The sequence below is a fragment of the Homalodisca vitripennis genome, chromosome 6 (genome assembly GCF_021130785.1).
Source record: "Homalodisca vitripennis isolate AUS2020 chromosome 6, UT_GWSS_2.1, whole genome shotgun sequence".
NCBI lineage: Eukaryota > Metazoa > Arthropoda > Insecta > Hemiptera > Cicadellidae > Homalodisca > Homalodisca vitripennis.
In genome coordinates, this window is record NC_060212.1 from 7,406,022 (window position 1) to 7,431,182 (window position 25,161).

Here is a 25,161-nt window from a genome sequence, read left to right on the forward strand (position 1 = left end):
CTAGAGGTTCTTAATAACGTATATGACTTTTTTAAAGTCTGCTGTATTGATGGTTCAAAAGAGTGGGAAATCTATAAATACCATCTAAAATATATTTTAGATTAGATTTTATTTCAGATAAAATGTATTTGACCTAGCAATACTATAGTATGACATTTTAATTAATCACCAGTTTGGTTTCAATTTCTTATAGAGACCACACCCTGGCTATTGCTATTCCTCCCTAGGGTGGAGCCTTGACAAGTCACAGCCTCTGTTATAGCTGAAAGTACGGCGACATTACACTGTGATGATAATGTATCTTTCACATAGTGTTCACGAATATATACACACAGATAGTGTTTTGTTAGTCATATCAGTTTATAAATTGGTTTATGGTACAACCAAATAAGATATGTATTCTCATAACATCCCTAAATAAGAAACCTCTTATTATAATAATATATTATCACATTAATTGACATTTTCCTTAAGACTAAATTAATTCCTAAATATTTCTGCCCTTTGATTTTGTACGTTAAGGAATTTTTTAAACCAGTAACATAGAGATTTCCCATATCACTTATGTGTGTAAGTTACTATATTTAAATGTTTTTTCAGATGTATTATGCATAAATTAACAATGCTTTTAAGTCATTCTACAATACATTCAAATATATACAGTGTATAACTTTGCAACTTTGCAATGTCTTCAAGATTTATTCGCCAATAAATACTCGGTAAGGAAATAGAGCGTCATCTATTCAAGTCTCAAGACATCCGTTTCTTATTTACTTGTTCAGGATATCCCATTCGCTGCATCAAATTGATACATATGAGACTGCCAGAGATAAATCGAAGAGCGAACTTCAATTTCCCTGATATGCCTACAGGTACAGGTAAACCTCTGGGGGAATCATGATGCAATCTCGTCAATGTAAACAACGTTTTCCTGCATCGTGTTATAATAAGTCGTCTCTAATATCACTACATCGTGTAGGATTATCGATTTGCCATGAAAATATATCACTCTATTGCTATTATCCATACACGATGTATTACGTTTAGGTTTTTTGCAAACACAATCGTTGTACCATTTTTCTTTAATGTTTACAAAAATTAATGTTTTACAGTTTATTATTATTTTTAATGATTTTAAGAGCCACCAAACTGTAACTCTAGACAAATATATAGTACTTTACCTTGTCAGCAGTTCCAAAATTCAATTGAACCGAAATTCACAAGCCGAAAATTATGTCACTCCTCTTCCTCTACTTCCTTGCCCGTTCATATCTACTTTTCTTATCAGTAGTTCAGGAAGTGTTCTTCATTACGACTTCTACAAGGAATGCAGTAAAATTAAATGTTTAAAAATGACATAAAAGAATTAAAAATAAATTTGAGTTTAGCATTTTAGGAATCCTACCTTATCTGATCATAGTATATATTTTACGACATTCCACATGTGTAAAACATGATATGCCTAAATTATGAAAAATAAGTCAGTATTATAAATTACAATACACTATCCAATTATTTTGAAGCAATTATAATAGACAAGTTTATTTTAAACATAAAACATAAAATGGTAATAATTAACGGTCACGATCAAAGAGATCGATAATAATGCTAAAGAATGTAGGTTTGTGTGGAGTACAGTCAAACTATACAACATTCCCTCAGCAAAAGACTGAATGGCTCAGGAATACAATAAATTAGAGTGTAAAAAAATAAAACAGAACACTAAATATTTTAAACAGACGAGACAATGTATTAGGTAATAGATTGGACTTATCTTTGAATACAAGTTAAAATTTAGGGACTGTAATAACATTTACATCAATATAGTTAGATTTCAGTATGTTTTTAGAACAAATTTTTTATACTGTCGTAGTCGACAACCATAAATGCAAGAACCATAAGTACAAAAACTGGTTTTATTGATAGTGACAGATGAATTTTTCAAAATAAAGCAATTGATTGTCATCCACGTTATTATATAGAGGTATTAAAATAGTAGAGTGTGTAAAGCGTTAAATATACTGAACTACAATATTTATCTAAACTATTTTTTTCTGTAGTTTTGTAAACTTAAAACTGACCATCAGGGACTTTTATGACACTTATATCATCATCTGACAACTAAATAAAGAGTCTAAAAGTTGCCACATATTATGTCCCTATCCTTTTTCTGACGCTGATTTAACAACTATTTACATGTCTGACGATTGGTTTTTGATATACCAAACTTAAACCAATAAAACTTTTATAACCTCTCATTTTGATTTTCACGAAAAGAAGCGGGGCTGACAATTATTTTACAAAAAAATCTTTACTCCAGCGGGTTATTTTTTACAAGTATTATTTAAAAACTTTTAATTAGGCTTAAATTAGCCAATCGGGCTTATTGTGTTCATACCTAATGAAATTTAGGTTATATTTGTTAACCTAAAACTAATTATAGACAGTTTAAAGCATATAAGCACTGTTCGGTGGTGTAATAAAATAAATTGCAGCAGTGGAAACCAATAAGCATTTATTTTACATATATAAAAGTACAACAGGTGAAGACATTTTTACGTTGCACAGTCTAAATTACAAAGTACAACCTTCCTCGAATAATTAACCTTCTTAAAATAGAAAAACACTCTAGATAACGTAATAAAGATCTACATAGAGCAAACACGATACAACAACATAAACTACTACAGAACAACAATAGCAACTAAGCTAAGTCGAGAACTATAATGGAAGTGGTTTCACTAAATTACTTTGGCACACCTTTTGGTACTTAGGTTTCCTGGAAGATTTCTCTCTAGTGAAGTATGGGTTGTACTACAATTGTAAATCGTTACAGTAATAATATTAATCAACTAGAGCTGAATAGCTATTTTGACATCTCCATTCAATTCGACTCTCAACGCAAGACTGCCTGCTAGCACTAATAAATAGTTTAAAAAGCTTCACTTGTAAGTTTATATCGTTCACAAATATTTGTATTAATTCGTTGTGTAAAATTCAACGGCAAGGTAATTTTTTGTACAGGGTTCTTATCACTTAAATATTTTTGATTTAATGACAAAGTGAAACTTCGTGTACATCACAATTGGAATTTTTAGAGGTGTCTTTGCAAACAGAATTTCAGTAGCAAATATTTGTTAAAGATCTGCAACACTGCCCAAACTGGAGCTTTCACTTAATAAACTCTTCGAAGCACTAAAACCACTTCCCTGACCTAACGAACACCTACTGTACAATATTCTCACATTTAACACGGCTACCTATGTTAAAATCTCTTTACACCTTAGCTTACAGATAGTTTATAAGAGTACGATTACCTATCACAATATGTTTGATTTACAATGGATCTAAACCAAGGAGCGCGGGAGAGTGCAGGGCCCGAGTATCCAAATGTATAAAATGTATACGACCGATAGAAATAGAAGAGCACTTTACTCCCACAGTGATACCCCTAGAAGCGCACATATAACATGAAATGCCGCTAGACTACCTGTGCGTTTAGATCGCTAGCTGTGCATTCAGGACGGGTCGAGATAGGACGGTGCATATTAATTGAACCGGTGACTGTGTATTTCTGAATGAGTGCCCGCATGCAGTTTCGAACATGGGATTCGTTGTGTCAAGTGATTCACATTTCATTTGGTGTGTTTTTTAAAATGATAGACAAGTTTTGTATCGACTCAAGCACGTGATTAGCTTTGATGTGAGTAAGTCGCTTTGCTCGTATAGTGGAAATAGATTTAGTCTGGAATCCGCAGATGAAACTGGTGTTTGCAACGAATGAGTACTTGAATCCCATATTCCAAAACCATAAGCAAAGGATTTACACTTATGCACCATTCAAAACCTAAAGGTACTAAGTCATACAATGAAATCAAATTGGCATGCTTTGTGACTATCTAACCTAGAACTCTATTTAAGAAGTACGGGATAGAATGAATGGTGCTGGGGTCTTATCAGAAGTCTTCCCCTATTTGGTCTCTCTGGAGCTTCAGGTTCCGCCTCATCTGCCATTTCTTGGTCCGGGGAAATACCAGAAGGTTTGTTTAAATCATCAACGGACTCACTTAAAATCGGAGTTTCAGCATCTTTCTTTCCTTCTGGGGATTCAGGCACCGCAGTTGGTGCTATCTTTGTTGATGATGATACTAATTTTATGGGAGTTTCCGTTACAATGAAGAAATCATTGTCAGTATTAGGTCTGCTAGTACTCCTCGTGCCTGAAAGTGGACTTGCAGTAGTCGTTGTTATCTCCTCTGCAATTACTCTGGTAAAAAACTTTGAATCACTAGATTCTTGGAAAATTTCTTTCTTATTTGGCTCTGACGAGGTATTTTGATCCGTCTCTTCGGCATCTTTCTCCACAGAACTTCCTTGCACTACTCGGGAACTGGACTCGTCAGGGTCACGGTCTTTATTGATGTTGTAAACAGATAGTGGAGGAAAGTTGACTTGTTTGGCTTCAGGCTTTTCAGGCTGCAGCGTGATGTCTATCACTTTACTCTCTCTGAAGACTTCGTGGGATTCCTTCTCTACTGGTTTAGGAGTTGTCAACTCGGCTGCCTCCGTGGTCGTCTCCGTTTTGTTCGAGACCGCGGTCTCCACAAATGGCGAGTTCCCTCTAAGGGAAGGTGGGAGAGGTTTTGACTGTACCACAACAACCCTCCGCTCCCCGGATTGGGGGCTGCCTTCCGCACTGCCCCCGTCTTCAGAGGTTATCCTTGAAATGGAGTTTAAGGGGATTTGTATAGGGTTCTCGTCAAAGAGGTCTTTATCAGCACTTTTTAGTGGAAACGTAATGTTCTGAGATGTCTGAGGTGACTCCACAAACCTACTGGAAGACTCGTCTGTAAGGACATCCACGGAAGACTTGATGGGCTCCTCAGCGGCCGACATTTCTTGTGGAAGACCTTGAGTCGAAGTTACCTCGGAGTCTTGTTGAGTATGGATGGGACTCTCCTTCACTTCAGCAGGTGGACTGTCATTAGTCACTTCGACGGAATTAACTTCGGTCAAACCTGAAACATTTACAAGAAATGTTAACTTAAGTTAGGAATCCAAGTCATCATACATTTTCGAAAATGGCATGATGTACTTTTAGTAACCACTAATAAATAAAAAAATGTTTGTTCACTTTTTTAATTTTAAAGAGTATTTAAATGTATACTATACAACTATAACATATAAAAGTATTTTAAGAATGAAATAGAAATTTAAAAAATCCCTTATATTATTTATAATTACTGTCCGGGCACAATTAAAAATAACTAAACACTATTATACCAAAACATGTGTAAAACTAACATTTTTGATATAATTTAGTTTGTATTTGCAAACAGAATATCTCCGATATTTGAATTTTTTTATACTACCATTAGTACTCACATTAGAATAAAAAAAATATTTCGCACCTTTTTAATTGGTTTTAAATATAAAAACATAACAAGGAAATTAAACTTTTAAAGGTAAACCTGAATTACCTAAATTAAGTAGAATTTTGATCTAAATACGTATAACGTTGTATGCGGCTATTTAATTATTGTATTGCTCCGATATAAATTTAGTTGGGCGTGAACAATGAACTAATCAAATTTCTCTGCATGTCTGTTTTAAGAATTTTAATTATCAGTTTCATGAAAACCAGGCGTTCAAACAACTTCCACCATGTAACTGTCTTGAGAATTTGTTTTTATTCGGGTAATATTGCTGAAATAGTCAAAGTGAAACGATTATTGTTATATTAAGAAACCTATTACAGAAGCAAATTGTAGTTACCATTAGTAAGTACCTAGTACCTTATTATTATTATATTATGTAGCCTGTCTAAGATGTTCTAGTAACAACCGTGCAGAATAAATAACATTATAAATCATCACCCATATATGGTAGAATACATGTTAAGTTGTCATAAAGTTATATCTTTATCGTTATGAATAAGATTTCAACTATCATTAATGATGATACTACTATCTTTATCATGCTTTGAATAGGACAGTTTCTTTGATTCCATTCTAAAGGTTTAGAATACTAAATACATCTCTCTACTTAAATACCTTAATATAACAGACATATATTTACAATTACTCAGAAATAGGTACTGTAAAGTACCAAAAGCGTTATATTTAAGAAACACAGCTCCTTAATTAGCTATTATTAAAGTATCAGTGTGAATATACTTCGTAAGGAGAAAGATGGATTATACAAAATTAGTAGCAATTGTATCCAAAACACTATCGTTGAATTTAATTAATCTGCACTGAACTCGACACTGCTCCATTACACAACAAATGGCATGTTATATTCAAGCCAGCCCCTAAACTCTGTACAATTGCAGGCCCAGCCACATGCGGCATACTACAGCACATGCCGTACATAAACTGGGCGGCATTAACCATGCAGCAGGTGTGGTACAGGCAGACCGATAAACCTCTCGGAGTTATTGGCTACACCTGCCACCACCAATACCAACAAAGCTGTGGAAATACCAACTTTTATACTTCAAATATGCTAAACTTTCCATTTACTTTGTTTTAAAAACTGTCTGCGGTTTGTAACAATTTTAAATGTAGTTTTTCAATAATTAAAGACTCAAAGAACTAAACAAAATATTCTACCTTACGATATATGCAATATATTTTATCGTTATCGGAAATAGTTCTTTTGTTATTTTAAAGCATGTGTATCTATTAAAAACTACAATAACAGTTTTTTTTTATTCTCATAAACTTTAAACTTGCTGTCGTTACAACTATCTATATTTACGCAAATAAGTTTGGCCTATCCTACAAAGTTTGTAAGATGTACATCACTCACTTAATATATTAATTTTTGTATAGTGGTAGTCAGAGAATATCGAATAATAAAAATGTTTTACTAGGATCTAGGGCGTTAATACAAAAAAAATCGTTTAAAAATAGACCTTACTGTCCTGATCCATAACTTAAATTTTTAAGATAGAGGTGACCAGGTATGTTTACGTGCATCATAAAATGTAAAACACTTAAAATAAGCATAGTGTTTGTATGTTCAGGCAATATAGAGGATATTCGCTTATTACACTTTCTTTGTGTAAAAAGTTTGAACCAACAAATCGTAATGATCTTGTATGTCCCTCGGTCTTTCATAATATCCATAATAATGGAATTGTTAGTTTAAATAACAACATCGAGTTTGTTTTTAAATATGGACCATTGAACGCAGTGGAGGTCTAGTTTTATAATATAGTATTTTAAATGTTTCGAATTTCATAAAGTATACCTATGTTTAATAAAATCTTCAAAATTAATATTATTACAAAGGTCCGCACAATAATTTAGGACATTTTACGGAGTTTCTACAGAGAATATTTACAGTTCTATAGCAAAATAAGTCCTATATGCTACTTGCTTGAGTGATAAATTTATCTTCACCCAATATATATTCAACCAATAAGTGTAAACCGAGCTTATTCGTTAATGAACTAAAGAAATAAAGGTAGGCTGTATGCTTTAGGAACCAAAGAATTCTAAATAAAAATACCACGTATATTTTATAGATCAACGTCAAACGGAGAGGCAGAGACTCAGGGTTAAGATAGTTTTCTAGTCTCCAGAAACCAGTGGAGGTTAATTGACCTATAAATGGTTAGTTTGGCGTCTACTCAGTTATAATGTTGGAGCCTTTGGAATGAAATCATTATAATTTCAAAATGTGAGAGCCTTAGCCATAATTATTCGGAAAATATGGAATAATACGACCCAGATATTTATTTTTTCCTCTATGAATATAAAGAATTTTAACCAAAATTTTCATGAAAATTATAAGTAAAGTTTATAACCGAAGGCAAAGACTAGCCTTCTCAGGTTTAGAAAGCATGATATGTTGTTTAGTTTGTGGTTTACCAATCCTAACATCGATAAACATTTGCTGTTTAAGCTTACATTTTGTTGAAGTGCAACATGTTTTATTGAAAAATGTCTTAGGTTTTTGACAACCGAAGAAGAGGATGGATTCCAAATCTCAAAATATTGTATTCTCTTTCAGTACCATACAACGATGGTAATTTTCCTAAAACCTGTTTCTCTTAAAAAAGTTGTATTATATCCAGGGATGGGTGTATATTTACTTTTAAAGGAACCTCTAGTTTGTAATTATAAAAGAATAGCCTCTGAGTTTATTTTATCCCTTTAATAACTAACTGTAATTAGGAGCCGTTCTAGAGTTACTGTAAATATTCTGAACTCTATTTAGAAGTTTAATACAAAAACCAAAAAAATCATGAAGATGTAACTAATATTGATGTCGTAATTTGTAAATATCACTTGATTCAGAATCACAAACAAGTTAATAATTATACTTTTTATTTTATTACTCCTTTCGATACTTGTTTACTTTTGTTAAGAGTCTAATGTAGACAACCTTTCTATCGGGAGGTCTAACGAAGACACTATTTTGACAACCGAAGAAGAGGATGGATTCCAAATCTTAAAATATTGTATTCTCTTTCAGTACCATACAACGATGGTAATTTTCCGAAAACCTGTTTCTCTTAAAAGTTGTATTATATCCAGGGATGGGTGTATATTTACGTTTAAAGTAACCTCTAGTTTGTAATTATAAAAGAATAGCCTCTGAGTTTTTTTATCCCTTTAATAACTAACTGTAATTAGGAGCCGTTCTAGAGTTACTGTAAATATTCTGAACTCTATTTAGAAGTTTAATACAAAAACCAATATCATGAAGATGTAACTAATATTGATGTCGTAATTTGTAAATATCACTTGATTCAGAATCACAAACAAGTTAATAATTATACTTTTTATTTTATTACTCCTTTCGATACTTGTTTACTTTTGTTAAGAGTCTAATGTAGACAACCTTTCTATCGGGAGGTCTAACGAAAATTAATTATGTGTACTAGTTTTCATGTGATTTTATATTAAGTGTAAACCTTTAATATACTAAAATACAAAACAATCAATTCTATTTGATTTTTTACATTTTAATTTTTATTATATAAGGACCTGTAGCGACACAATGAGCCAGTGGAGTTTTCGAAATGAACTTATGAATTAGTGCTAATTATAGTGATCGTGAAAGATGAAAAAGTGTCAATATTTATTTACTGTGTCAATGGTAATAAGCTTGTGTGTAAACAGATTGACAATTAAGTAAATAGTGGATTGTGACCGTATAAATTAATGATCATTAGTGAGTTTTATTAACAAATAGTTTATTTAAAGGCATCCTAGTTATAAGTTTTAGATATTATATTTAGACATATTTATAACATAAATAAATATTTAGTGGATTCCATATTCAGAGAGGTTTTAAGTGGGAAAATGCGTAGCAATACATTGTGAACAAACTAATTAAACTATTATTTAAATGAATATTTATGGAATATCAGAGGATTTCAATAAGCTAGTATATATTATATTGGTAGTTTCATTGTGTTTGGTAATAAATCAAGTTAAAACTGGTTGTTTAGATTCAGAAAGTGTATTCTTAAGTTATTGTTTATTATCTTTGACATAATTTCGATCCAAAATTTTAAGTGGAAGTAACGCTAATACGTGATAAACCTTTCTTTATGTGAAAAATATGAGTAAATAAACGATAATTGATCTATTTATATTTTGGTATTTTAAAACTCTCTTCCCTTATTATTATGAAGTTTAATTTTCTCGACGGAAGGATTGTTCAGTGAAAAGAATAACTAAAACGGTTGAAAAAAAGTATTATTGCGTGTCACAACACTCTGGTATGGTTTATTTGTTTTAACCTATATTGTGGTTATGTGTTAGGTTATTTGTTCACATTAGGAAGAGGTAACATTGGACATCTCAAAACGTATGTTTTTTGTATCACTAAATTTTCGGAAAACCCCCATGTTACCCACTTCCCGTTTTGTGGTACTTTTGTAGCAATATTGTACAAATAAAACTGAACGTACCTTCAGTAGTAGGCACCAGATGCTGAGCGCTCGCCATATCCACGGTGACGTCAGTGTCTCGCCGGTGTCTGATGGGCAGGTCGTCCTGTAGTAGTCTTGTAGAAGTATTGTACAAGAAATTGAACGTACCTTCAGTAGTAGGCACCAGATGCTGAGCGCTTGCCATATCCACGGTGACGTCAGTGTCTCGCTGGTGTCTGATGGGCAGGTCGTCCTGTAGTAGTCTTGTACAAGTGTTGTACAAGAAACTGAACGTACCTTCAGTAGTAGGCACCAGATGCTGAGCGCTCGCCATATCCACGGTGACGTCAGTGTCTCGGCGGTGTCTGGTGGGCAGGTCGTTGTCCCAGGTGTTACTGCTTGTAGCCTCGGTCTGGCCCTCGGTGGACGATTCACACGACAACTGCTTCATCATCTCGTCGCGGTTCTGGGAACATCATAAACAGGTGCGTCGTGTTAAAGAATAAAACAGATGACATAAGGTCCGAATGCCACATGTTTCCTTATGCTAGCATTTGTAAGACATGTATGAAGTGTTTTGTAATGCAAGTCTATACTTTGTAAACAAAATCAGCTAGAGTATTAATTAAGTTTAAAGAGGTGACTCAGTGCTATTTTTTTAATAAAGGCCAAAGATGTAACTTATGTTTCATCTTGAGGTATGAATTACATAACTCTATTTGATTTTGTATATCGCATTTTGTTGAAATAATCTTTTATCAGTTTCCTGATACCGGCTTCGGTACTTATTGTTATTGTAAGGAGGTGTTTTTGCCCCAATTTACTATTTGCTAATACGATATTAATAGGTTTAAATTAAGTCATAAAGAGAATACATTACTAGTACAATACATACATAGAATACATACATACATATATACATATATAGTACATACATAGTTAGAATTACATAGGCTAAGCGGTAACGTGATCTGAGTTTGAGTTTAGGTAGTATTTTGAGGAATGTTTTTTTATTTCGCAAAAAGTGCAACTTAGGTCGTTTTTCCAACACAAATTGACGTCGGAAAAATTGGACTATCTCAGACATGTTCTGAAATTGGGTAAGTATCGATCGGAAACAGCCTTGGCTATCAGTCCTAAAAATAATACCTACATTAAAGCTCAGATCACATGAGCACTCGTAAAGGTTAATTTCAACTTTTTTTATTCATAATACGTAAGTTCGTATTCACCTACATTCTTCCAGTATTAGGTATGCCTAATGTAAGTTCATGAAGTCTCTGATAGCAGCGACGCTAGGTCCTCAAACTTCCTCTATCACTAAATATCCACCGTTGTCCAGGAGTCTCCAATAACCGGAGAATAATTAATTATATGTGATCTAGTGCCTGAACTTCTGTTCTTTAAAGTTTGAGAAGCATTAGTTAGTATCAATAAGTACATTTAAATTTCTGACATTGAATAGAGAGCACTCGACTTCTTGTAAAAATCTTACGTTTTACTGATGACACTTAGTACTAACATCACATTTAGTATAATTGAAATAAAATTACTAAAATGTAATTTTTTAACTAAACTTCTCGGAACTTATCTTGACATCTTAAAAATTACAAATTCTTAATTTATATTTTTGGATTGAACTTTGTACAGTAATTTTCCCGATGAGTTTTTATCGAAGTAAAGCCCGTGGTGCTTTCAATATAAAATTTGCCTTTCCTTGAAACACAAAATTCACTAACTATTTGCTGTCCCACAGCTAGTAATGGTTACTAGATAAAATATCAGATTTTACCGGAACCGTAGTACCCAAGATAATATGTGTTTACTTTTAAGGGGACTGTTACCGCCTATCTTAGTCCATATAAACTTAATGCAGGTTTCTAAAATAATGAGTCATAATAGAGCTTTGATTTTTTTTGTCTTTTAAAGCACACCTTTTTATAGTTCGTGACCAACCAAAATTACAATTTTATCATCTACACATCTTTTAGTATTAAAAAACTAATTTTAAAAAAAATTCACCTTTTTAAAACTAAAAAAATCACAAAATATATTTTATTTCTAAGATAATACTTTTTATTTTGTAAAACCCTTTGGTCAGGACCTAGATTATAGTACAAAGTACAAGTGGTAAAAATTTGAGAGGTCTAAGTTCATAAATGGCTGAGAAAACTTGCATCTAAATAGAAAAAAACCAACTAACGGGAATTGAAGAAAACGTCTTTAACTACAATAGCCTAGTAGTTTCCTGAGCTGTAGGATGGATTATTTGGGTCTTCAATTTGTGTAAACATGTCTTCAAGACGTTTTCTTTTCGAAGCTTTCTTGTTCCTTATTTTCTTTTCTAGTTCTTGAACTTTCTTTTCCGCTTCCTTCACTCGCACTATTTCTAGGCACTGCATCGCTTTTACAAAATGTTTCCCTGGACGTAGGTTTAATGCTTCCAAAACTTGTAATTTACTACAAAAGCCGTCACTAAAGATACAAACTGCAGAGTAAACACCAAATTTAAGAGTAGGCAGAGTTACAAAAGTTCTTTTTGGTATTAGGGACCAAATGACACTATTCAATGACTCATTTTGGTTTTGAGTTTTCCCTTTCAAACATCCAACAGTTTGGTTTCTGAAAGGTCTTTGAATATGGGTTTTTTATAAAACTCATAACACACTCAGGGATGTGAAAATGTTTATCATGGTCATACATTTCATTGGTCAGTAAACTCAGGTTATATTTACACCACGTCTCATTGTCTTTAGGGCATAGCTGATGAGTAGGTTTATCATTTGATGACATCGTGTGAAAGTACACTGCCCATATTGCCTTTCTCATCTCTTCAACACTCTGCACATTTCGCCTTATGGCCAGGCCATAATAGGTCTGCAGTTTTTTAATATTAGGCTCACTTAGCCCACCCTGCCCACCTAATCCCTTACCATCCTCAAGTTTTACTTTACCCGAGACAGATTTTAATTTTAAAAGCCGCTTTCCCATCCTCTTTTGACAGTAGTAACAATAATAGTAACCTGAAATAAAGATGCTAGACAGTATAGCCAACATAAAAAGTTAAATACAGCAAAACAATGAAATATATGAAAGTGTTAGCTAGTGGAACATGACTGATGTTCAGTTAGTGTCGAAAAATGAAATGCAAGGGTTTTCAATAATATTTTTTTTTACCAACTTATAGTAATCATAGGAAAAAAACAAATTACTGCAATGAAATCAGTACATTCCAAAGAAAAATAAGGAAAAATAAAAAAAAGTTATTATTTTATTTATTTTTTGGGTAACAGTCCCCTTAACAAGTCAAAGCAATGAGGTAATTAAACCTCCTTGCAAACATTATATAAAGATACTCAATTTAGACCAAACTCATACAGAGGAACACAGTTATTTGACATATATGATAACAACCTGATACCAGATACTTTAATTAGTCCATTAATTTTTCGTTCTTTTGCTAACTAACTGTTAACCCTAGTAACGAATAAGTAATTAGCTAATGGACCTAGTCAGAATCATTAGTTTTTAATTAGGTTTTAAAAAGGTAACTACCTGATATAAAAATTTTATTTCAGAGTAAGTATTAAATTTCCGACGTGTGTAATTTGATATAAAAAATATTGTAAGAATTCCAAAAGAGCTTATTTAAATCTATATCTGAGATGCGACCAGCTGTACTTATACTTACGGCCTGACCCTTGCAGGCAATACGTCTGGTGCCTTCTAAGCCACAGTCGGAGATCAGCTCCACAGCTCCTTGCTCTGGTAGATAAGTGACGGTTAGAGACGGCAGTGACGTCAGCATACAGCCGTCCTCCTTCCGGGCCCAGGCTGGCACTGAAATATTAGTCTGTGAGTAGAATAATAATAACAATTACTTACCCTATTGGTAATAGCTTCTTTAATATAGCTTCATAAATAGTAGTGATCGTTTTTATACGTACTTGTCGAAATGTCAATATACACTATCTTTAATAGCATTATATAGCGAAATGTTCAGTAAGAAGACTTGGATAGAATTTATATCTATTCATCTGTCAAGAAATTATTAATTGTATGAGAAGATATGAGAGTGCCATACTAAGCATAGTTAACATGTTTGGTTAAATGACAATGCAAAATACTTAATGTATAGCTCATTTCATTCATGAAATTTCCTGCGGATAGATAGAGCTTTTATGAAGAAAAGATACACGTGACAAAAGATAAATTATGTCAGCCAACTGAGTGACAATGTTAATTGACGATCTTCAAAATCCCATGGATAGACACACACTATTGCACCGTTATCATGCTCATTTTGCCTTTAATTCTTTTATAGATAACGTTCAGATATACAGAGAGATAGGAATATAATTTTTACAGTGTCTAGAGTGATACATTTCGCCCACGACTAGACAATTGGTAACGCTCTAGTAAACTCTAATGAAAAATGAATGGAATTTTTTGTAACGCGTTACTGAACTGTATATTGTGTTTTTATATTTTCTATATGTTTACCCAATTTAATCATTATAATCTAGAAATTTTACTTCCGTAACATAGTTTAGTATATAAATCTCTATATTTCATTTTAAGGAGTAAGAAAGTACAAGTAAACATAAATGTTTCATTGGATACAATATGATTACTTTATCATATTTAAATTTTATGGAAATTAGGGAGACCAATAGAATTTTGACATTTTAAATCGTTGTACGTTACAAACAAACAAAAACGTTATGATCCAAGAATTGGGATCAATCCTGTTTATCAGGAGAAAAAAAGATTCTTTAATACCTGAGAAAGGGAAGGGATAACCATGCACGAAACGTAGATTCCATTATGAAACAAGTAGCAATCATGAATGTCTAAAATATTATCATCCTTAACTATTCATCTTCAATCACAAAGAACTAGAAATATTAGTCAATCTTCAAACAATGAATTAGAAAGATCAACCTTAAATATGCTGGTTTTTGTGTATTAGAGTAAAAAGGCAGTCCGTCTGTTTGTACTCTTCTGTAATGTCGACACTCTGTGTTTTGGTTTATTAGTCCAATTTTCACAGTTCATTATGATAAATATCCAGACAATATTTGATTAACTATAAAATACATATAATATCTTACTCGCCACTTCTTATTACCCTCTCTACAGAGCTTCTAATCTTAAAGAAGTTACCAGCTTTATTGCTAAAATCTTTTGGTTTCTCCCATTTTTTTTGTATTATAATTGGCAAAAATTGGACAATTATGAATTATAGAGAAAAAACATACTTTTTTCCAGGTTAAGTATAATAAAAAGTAATCTACACTCGATTAAGAAGCTCATATTAAAAAAGAGAATGATACTATCTTTTTATGGTACTGTTGTGTCGGGTCATCTCATTACAGGGCGAAAAGGTCAAAGTGCACGGCAGAGAGATCTGATCTAGTGTAGGTGGTTGCCCTTCGAATAGGGTCGATAACCCTAAATAAGGTGATGCCAGTGCATAAAATTTCGGTAGTTAGATTAAGTCAGTTTCCATTGTCTTATATCATGGAGGAACTTAACTCTTCTGTTTATTATAAGTTTATTGTATGGTAAGTTGCACAATACAAGACTCTTTTACACCTGATAAAGACAATGGGCCTCAATCTGCGAAACATGATTGTATGTTTGTAACAATAACATATAATAAAGCCATATGTCCGATAGCTTATTATTTTCATATGTATGATTTGGTTACATTGAAATATGAGTGGGTGTATTAATCCACGTGGATGAGTGTTTTGGTCAGTTAATTATGTATGTTTGCTACATTTAACAACAACAAAAAGTAAGAAGAGGTTAGTCTTATCTATGAGTTAGATTTAACAGATTTCATACAACTATAAACAATTGGTTTAGATTATATTTTAAGCTAGAATGGTATCACGTAATTATTATAAAAGACAATTATTATTAAGTTACTAAAATCTGAATTAGGGCATTTCATATCTGTAGGAGAATAGCTTTAATGGACACTTCAATGTAACCGAAATCTCATAAAAATTAATTTATTAATACATAAGTTATAATACAAAATGTGTCACAAATAAACAATTTTACCTGGCAACTAATGCAAAACTTCAATTTGATAAACATATGCTTATATTCCATAGAAAAAACAGCGTATTATGTTCATTTGTATTGCACTTAAAATATCTTCTCATTAATCAAAAGAGTTTGTTTTATATGCAATTAAATACTTAATACTATTGATTATAAATAATTAAGAACCAAACATAAGTAACCATATGTATTGTTAGTTCTAAGGAAAAAGGCTACATAGTCCTTTATCCTGTCACTAGGCTCCTTGTTAGATAGCATCTAACAAACTTAGTCTCACTTAAGAACATTGTTCAATAGTTAGCGCCGCTACTTGGGCGTCCTCAAGTTCTCAGAAAACTATATTAGGAACACTTTACACTTTGGAATAGTCTATGTTATCTGTATGTTGAATGGTGGGGGGGGGGTGGAATGGAAGAGCGTCAGGTCAGTAATGTTAGATCTCATCTACACACGAACCTGACTGTGTCCGTCTAACTGTTAGGTAGTCTACGCGCAAGCCAATTGGGGTATCGGAGTGGTTTATTGTCGTCATACGTCTGGATATACATGAAACAATTGTTTTAACAGTAAACAACGTAACATTAAGCGATGATATGTCAGGTGTCAAGTGTTAGATGCCAGCTATACAGAGCCTACTGACAGGAATCAGGTATACAAGCCTAATGGCGGTTTAATTACAATTTGGTCAAAACGGTTTATTATAAATACTCATATTTAGAACATGGAGATATTTATAAAAATAATTTATAACTACCAAGACATAAATCACAATTAATATATTTCCAGCCTACCCTCAAGTTGGCAGATGAAGGAAGCCACTTCCGGTCCACCACAGTTGAGAGGATGCCACCGGAAGTCAGCGGCAGGATCAAGAGCGGCACACACTGGGTTGTCTGTCATAGGGATCTGCTCTTGCCAGTAGCCGCCGTTCTCTAGTGGCTTGTAGTCCCTAGGGAACATCCCACAATGTCAGGAGACATAAAAAAATTTATTGTGCTACTTCACCTAACATGTCATATACAAGTAAATAAAATCATTGAGCCAGGAGCAAAATATGACATCGTGTTTATACTTTGTAATTTAATTGATAAGGACACGATTTTATATTTTAATTTTCCTTGGGCTATAACTGTGCAACATAGAATATTTTTATAATGAATGTTTTGTTTATAACGTTCAACTATGTATTACTTGTACATTATAAATACAAACATAATGCAATAACCCTCATGAAGATATTTCAGTGCATTGCTCTTGTTCGTGAATCCCAGAAGACACATTCATGCCACATTTTGGGTATAAAAATATAAGATCACTTCAAGTAAATGAACTGCAGGTTTAAATTGCAATTGGCTGAGCTCTAATTTCATTTATAAAATATGCTGTATTTCCAAATTCACTGAGTACATTTATTTACGTTATGAACCCAAGGTAATTTATAATTAATAAAAATTAATAGTATCATCTCAGTATTCCGGTTCTCTTGTGATTACAATTAAACATTACGAACGAAAACACTTAGATCATATTCATGACACTTTCGAGTTAAATCTAACAATAAAATTATAATAAACGTAAAACTAATGTTTTTTTTTTACTTTTAAAAAGCGCTATACTACTAGGTACATCTTTAAGTTTAAGTTCAAGATAATCAATGTTAAAAAAAATCTCTTTGTAAAATATATTGTAATATTACACTTCCACCCCTTTAATTTATTAATGGATAGATATTTTAAAACGGCAGTGATAGTAAAATCTAAGTTTTTCCTTTCCTGATAGTTTAGAGTTTTACGTGATAATATTTTAATGTTATATTGAATAAAAATGTAATGCTGAATAAACATTTAAATCTTTAACAGTATAAAATGTGTTAATGTACAATGTTTTGCAAAAAAATTATACACAACTGTGTCCATGGATCTTTATTAAATGTTCATGTAAATTGGGACGAAAAATGAAAAAGAAACACTATTGAAATGCGTCACGGAAGCTATAAAGAGAAATATGTCACGGTTAATATCTGGTATAATAAATATCTAATTATCTATATATCTACGCTGCACAGGTAATTCAAGCAAATAACATCATTTGCAGAACGCTTTTGCAAATAGAATATCATTAATTTCACACACACAAACACACACACACACACACACACACACACACGCACACACACACACACACACGCACACACACACACACACACACACACACACATGAGTAACCCCAATTCCTAGCATTACTTTAGTTTCCTTAGTGTTGAGGCCAAATGCGTTTACGCCTCTAATGCATACCGATGAGCCAGCTTAAGTCTATGAAACGATGTTGGTAGTAATAACGTTTTGGGGTTAAGAATACAATTTATATATTCCATTTAAGGAACGTTATTGTTTTAAACTGTAATCATTTAGACATTTCTATAAAAATAGGCGGACAATACACACAAAACACACACACACACACACACACACACACACACACACACACACACACACACACACATAAACACACACAAATATGAAATCTAGATCGACCCAATAATGGATTTAAATGGTCACTTTTAAATATTTCATGAGGTTTTATGACGGCGTTATTATCATCTTATTTTCTTAACGTAAGGTTTGAAAAATGTTAAGCTAAAAAGTACTGTTTGCGAAAAAAATTGTTGTTTTTATTTAAAACCCTTACACAACACCGACTTTTACCAAAGTATTTACACAGCAGACGATAATTTTGTTTCCTGATCAAACGCAAATAGACTCTTAGCTCCTTTAAAATTACATGTAACATTATTATACAGGAGTTGTGAGTATTTGCAACGTGACCTTTAGAAATCTACTTATTTATCTCAAAGGATTTTTCTCGATAAAATATATTTTGCTTTAAATTTATAACACCTGGTCGTGGTCCATATTCCACAACGTTTCATCCAACTCGTCTTCACTTCTCCAGATCATTAACTTATAATTTTGGTAATTGTACTTTAGTCACAACATCTGAGCCCCGGAAGTAAGTAAAAGCCTGGCGGTCGGAGGTGGATCTTAAGAGTGTTCAACCCCTCCCCTGCCGCAAGCCGAAGGTAAACAAAAGACTGAAACAACAGATTGAGTAACTTACGTCCAAGTGAACTCCCCTTCGGAGCCACTCCTCTTGAGGCCAACCCAGACGTTGTTTACCACGTCCAACTCCTTGAGGTACGCCCGGGTCGCATCGTACTGCTCACTCGAGTCCACTGCAACACCAGAAAGCTTTCAATTATATGAAGGATAACACAAAGACACTCAGTGGTGAAAAGTTACGGTCCTAGCGCATCTCATATGTTTAATGCTACTATCATGTGATAAACGAGAAACTACTAAAATCTTTGTTTGAAAATTGTTATTCATAATAATGAGATGTATGAAAAACTAACAGTAGTTCGGGCATTTGCTATCGTTATGTGTTGTAAAATTTATAACAAAACGTTCCGAGGTTTTAAATCTGTTCTCTTCTGCAGATGAGAAGACCGTTAGTACATATGAGTATATTAAGAAGTTGCAAATTGCGGCAATGTGCTACCCCCAATGAAACAAGAAGTTTTTTTCAATAATAATTATACAAAAGTTTTTAGAGAACTCACAATTTACGTAAGATTTTGCCGCTGAAATATCTTTTTCTATATCAGGACAGGACAGTTACTTTACCTCACTTGAAATGTGAACTACAGATTTGGAGCAACACAGTCAACCACAAATGTAGCAATTCTTCCAATGATACCTAGAAATCTTTGTTTCACAACTGTTAACCGTAACGTGATTCGTCCAGAACTGTTTACACGCTATATGAGCATCTCCTAATTAATAAATAATCTGTTTATTTACAACTGTATTCTCATCACTACGTTGAGTGAAAACGATTCCTGATATAATATTAATCACTTTTCCAATTAATTAAGAATTTAAAACTACATTTATTCCCGTCAATATCTTTTTATCCGTACTTAAACAAACTAGTATCACTACTTTTGTCTACTTCGTGTCTGTAAAGAAAATTAAGCTGTTGTTATAACCATAACATTCAAATAAATTGTATCTGTGAAAATCGTAGTTATCACGTTACGGATTATTTTACCTCCACTATAATTTGGGAACCAATCTATTGCTGCATATTGTAGAAGATCCTGCAGTACTTTCACTTTAAAAACGACAAACAGAACATATCAACTGTTTTATTTTAAAATCGTGCCGTGTTCCCTTCTTAACTTTACTAACTTAATATCGTATTCCCAATGTTGTTCATATTTCAACTTGTTTGGTGTAAAACCGGTATTTAAATCAGTTTATCCAAACGTTTCATCAAAAAAGTGGGAAAAATTCTAAGTAGGAGCACGATTCCATTGGAAAAACTGCAAACTCAAAAGCCGTATGTAAATTAATGTGCCACTCAGAAACAAATTCATATATGTTTGTAATATGGCACTTAAGTCATTTAGGAGATAATTATTTAATTTGGTTGCTTAGAAAACATTGCCAGCTCCAGTGTTAAAACCTTAAGTTCCAAGACGCCCTAAGTGGGAAAGTCGCTCGATATCTTGATGACGTCACCGCTGGGACAGTGGGTTACCTTTGCATGCTCGTGTCTTTTCTGCTTCAACCACACATTTGGTATAATTTCTTTCAAATACGTAATTATTAGTTGGCGTTTTAAAAGTGGAATTTGTGTTTAATTAGTACCAGTATTTTATTAAAGTTTTATAGTATAAGTTGATAATGAAATAGATTCTGGTTTAATGTCATCTTTTTTTAAATACTCGTTTTAAGTTTCTTTAGATTCAAAACAATATGAATTAACACAACAACTCTATAGATAAAATCAAATAAACTCGTTTTTACTATATATTTGAAGATTTTTAACATTCGGCATTAGATTAATGATAGTTTTATATTTTTGTAATACTATTTATTATTTGTGCTTACATGAAGAATGAATTAAATTAGTTCTAGTTTACACAACGATAACAGGTTTACAGTGCCGTTAAATTTATTAATACGTTACAATGTGTTACGTCACTGTTACAATGTATCGTTCAGAATCACTAATTATAAACTTTTTGAGATGATAAGTTATACAAAACGAAAAATTGTTGTACGCTACAGGTCTAAATGCAAAATTTATCATTTGAGAATTTATCAGTTCTTTTATTTCTAATAATTCGATATGACTCAATAAGTAAGATTGTTACTAAATTCTTTCATAATAATTACAGATTCTATTACAATACGGGAGGTGGTAAAACGTAATTTAAAACATATAATTTGAATGATTAGTTACTGTTTTCAGCAAAACAAAGCCATACCTGTAACGAGGTTGGCGTGGTGGAACTGGCACACAGCATCCGCCTCGAACCATGTGATACGGTCGCGGAAGTAGCGGTAGAAAACCGGAAACCCTTCTTCCGGAAGTAGCCATACACTGCTGATGTTCACCTGAAACAATTGCAATATTCATTAGTAACTACAATTATGTAACTTAATTATGTTAAACATTAGAACTGCAAATTGTAATATATTAACTTGTGAATTTGACTGTCAGGTATAATTTGCAATATATAGATACAGTTTATTATATGCGTTACAATGTTAATATACATTAATTGTTAAATTAAATTATTTTTGTAATAGGTATATAAATTTTAATGCATATTTCGAACATCATGGATCACTTCTACTAGTTGTATACTCATAAAACATTTAACTTAAAAAATATTATTTTACAAATTAAAAAAATTATTTATTTTAAATAATAAATCCAGTTACTTCAGTTAGTAAACAACTTTTTATGTATAAAAAAATGTAGAAATCATGTTATAATTTTACAGATAGAATAAATTGGTATTTCATTAAGATTCTCGTCAAACTAATTACAAAAAGTTGGAAATTACATTAAAAAAACCTTATAAAACATATCATTTTAATATTTGTGATGTCCTTCAATATAAAAATTGCAATTACGTAATCACAATGCTATTATGTTTATATACATATAAAAAATCTTATTGTACGGGACTAAAAAGAAACAAAAAAAACAAACAAATAATAACTCAAAATAATTTTTCCTAATAATTAAATTATTTAATTTCAAATAATTTTATGCGTAAAAACTTGTAATCACTAATTATATTTGAATCATTTTTATTATTGTGCAGAATATCACAATTATTTGATATTAAAAATTGAAATTGAATTATTTTATATATATATATATATATATATATATATATATATATATATATATAAAATTTAGAATAATAAAATCGTAAACTAAAACCCTTTTAAATTCTTTTATTTCAGACACGTGTTTCGGTATAAACCATCTTCAGTGTGAACAATAACCTCTAATTAAATTATAAACAAAACAAATAAATATACACCTGTCGACTATTTAAACAGATGTTAAACTTATATGACACAGTTGTAATTTTGATTAAGATTCTGTGTTTGATATTTTTTCAAAGATAGGATTTGTTTTATTTTTTAAATTGCTATTTAATATGTTGTGAGGATCTTTTTTATAATTTAGATAAATGTGTAATTCTTCTTTAGTGTTTAATTTTTCTCCTTTCCCTTTCGATATCCAAAATTTCCATGTTCTTTTCAATATTTTTTGTAGTTATGTCCAGTTTTCTAATAAATGTTCAGCGAAATTTGATTTTATTGTAGACATGTTGTTTGTTTTCAAAGCTTGTATATGTTCTTTAAACCTTTTATTAAAATTTCTGCCAGTTTGTCCAATATAGTAGCTTTCACAGTCACTACAGTTAATTTTGGTATACTCCACATTGTTTGTATAAATCTTGTTTGTCATCTTTTTGGCTTATTTTTTGTTTTCAATTAGTTTTAAACGTATTATTTCTTGTTTGGTAACTGATGGAAAATTTTGAATTTTGAAGGTTCTTTTTCGAACAGCTTTGTTTATTTTAGTATTGAAAGGTACACATATATATTTCTGAATTTCATTATTTATTAGGATTAGGCCGTATTGTATTGGTTTTATTGATTTTTTCTAGTTTTTTTCTGAATCATTTTGTCTACAATATGGGGTTGATATCCATTTTTGACAGCTAGATATTTTATGATTTCCATTTCCTTAGTTTTATTTTCATCACTCATTGGTATATTTTAACATTCTGTTTATCATTGAGTGAAATGCTGCTAATTTGTGTTTCCATGGATGGTTAGAGGTTGATGGTATTAGAAGATCTGTTTGGGTTTGTTTTTTCTATAAATTTCAAATGAGTGGTTTCCATTAAGATTAGAAATGCTTATATCAAGAAAGTTAATTTTGACTTTTTGGATTTCTTTTGAAAACTTAATTGTTGGGGATATAGAATTGAGGAATGTTAAAAACTGGTCTGCTTGCTTTCTCATCTCCTTTGAAAAGACATAAGATATCATCAACATATCTAAACCAGTAAATTATTTTATCTTTAAATGGATTAGTAACACTCATTATTTTGTTGTTTTCTAAATGTTGCATATATATATATTTGCAAGAAGGCCTGAAAGAGGAGATCCCATTGCCAACCCATCTTCTTGTTTGTAAAAGTCTTTTTTGTATTGAAAATAATTTTGATTAACAGTAGACATTGTCAATGATAAAATATCGTCAATTTCATTTTCATTTCAAGTTGACTGTATTTTATTAGATTTATCTTTTAGAATTTGCATTGTTTCTTGTTTTGGAATGTTCGAGTACATGTTGTTAACATCAAAGGAAATGAAGAACGAGTTTAATGAATTTGAATGTCTTTAATTTGATTTGCCAGATTACTTGAATTTAATATACTGTAATTGTCTTCAAATTGCATGTTGGTTTTTTATTTTGTTATTTAAAAATTTTACATACCTTGTAAGTAGGAGCGTTACGAAAGTTGACTACTGGTCTAATTGGAATATCCGGTTTATGAGTCTTTGGTTGACCTTTTAGTGTAGGAGCTTTTGGATTTGTCATTTTGAGTTGGTATTGCTCTGCTTTTGTTAAACTTTTGCATTTAGTTATTGTGGAATTTATAAGTTTTGTGTATTCTTGGGTTGGGTCCTTTTTTAATTTTTTAAGATTGTTGCTGTCAATGAATGTTTCAATCTTTTCTTGATATGTTTGGCTGTCGATAATTACTACTGTATTCCTTTGTCGGCTTTTGATATTATACAGTTATTATCTTTTTAGTTTTCTTGAGATGGACGATACTAATTTCATATCATTATTTGACGTTTTAATTAATTTGGGAATTTGTACTTTTAAATTACTTTTGTTTAGTTCATGGACAAGATTATATCGGAAAGGTTCTTGGAGTTCCTGAGTCTGTTTTCCTTTATGGCTGTTTCTAAATTAATTAGGTCATCTTTGATTATTGGTATTTTATGATCCAGATTATATTATATTTGAGGGATTTATCTAATAGTGCCATCTCATCATCATTAAATTGAATAGATGATAAGTTTTTAATTCTTGGGCAGAAATCTGGATTATCATCCAATGTATAGTGTTTTGAATTATTGTCTTCCTGTAATTTAATCAATTTATTAATCTTATTAACATGAACCTGTTTTTTCTTTAAAAATAATAGGTTTGATCCATTTCTGTGTATTAATATCAATTTCTTCAATGCTCTCTTGGTGAAACGTTAATTTGATTTCTGTTTTAATATCTTCAATTGATCTGACTATTACATTCATTTTTGCATTATAAACTGTTAATTTCTTCTTTTATCCATATTATTTTCCCTCTTTTTAATGCTTTTAGCGCAGCTCTTGATGTAGATTTAGTTTTTAATTGAACATAATTTGGAATAATATTTTCACTCAGGCATATCTTATTAAACTGGATATCTTCTCTTACCTTTGCCAACTTAAGTGAGAGGTATTTGTATTTTGTGGACAATGGATTGATTGTTAGTCATATCTGTTATATTATGAACTCCACATTATAGGGTTATCTTTATGTTAGAATAATAAATCGTAAACTAAAACCCTTTTAAATTCTTTTATTTCAGACACGTGTTTCGGTATAAACCATCTTCAGTGTGAACAATAACCTCTAATTAAATTATAAACAAAAACAAATAAATATACACCTGTCGACTATTTAAACAGATGTTAAACTTATATGACACAGTTGTAATTTTGATTAAGATTCTGTGTTTGATATTT

The 25,161-nt window shown here is 31.7% G+C and overlaps 1 protein-coding gene across 1 annotated transcript in view; it reads right to left on the minus strand.

Moving 5' to 3' along the window:
- Nucleotides 1–2,498: 2,498 nt before the first annotated feature.
- Nucleotides 2,499–25,161, minus strand: part of LOC124365139 — a 36,061-nt gene continuing 13,398 nt past the window's right edge. The window contains 7 exon segments of the mRNA XM_046821092.1: nt 2,499–3,929; nt 3,931–5,018; nt 10,193–10,361; nt 13,587–13,735; nt 16,765–16,922; nt 19,091–19,205; nt 21,309–21,438. Of these exon segments, the coding sequence (XP_046677048.1) occupies nt 3,900–3,929; nt 3,931–5,018; nt 10,193–10,361; nt 13,587–13,735; nt 16,765–16,922; nt 19,091–19,205; nt 21,309–21,438 (1,839 nt within the window). The 3' untranslated portion in view covers nt 2,499–3,899.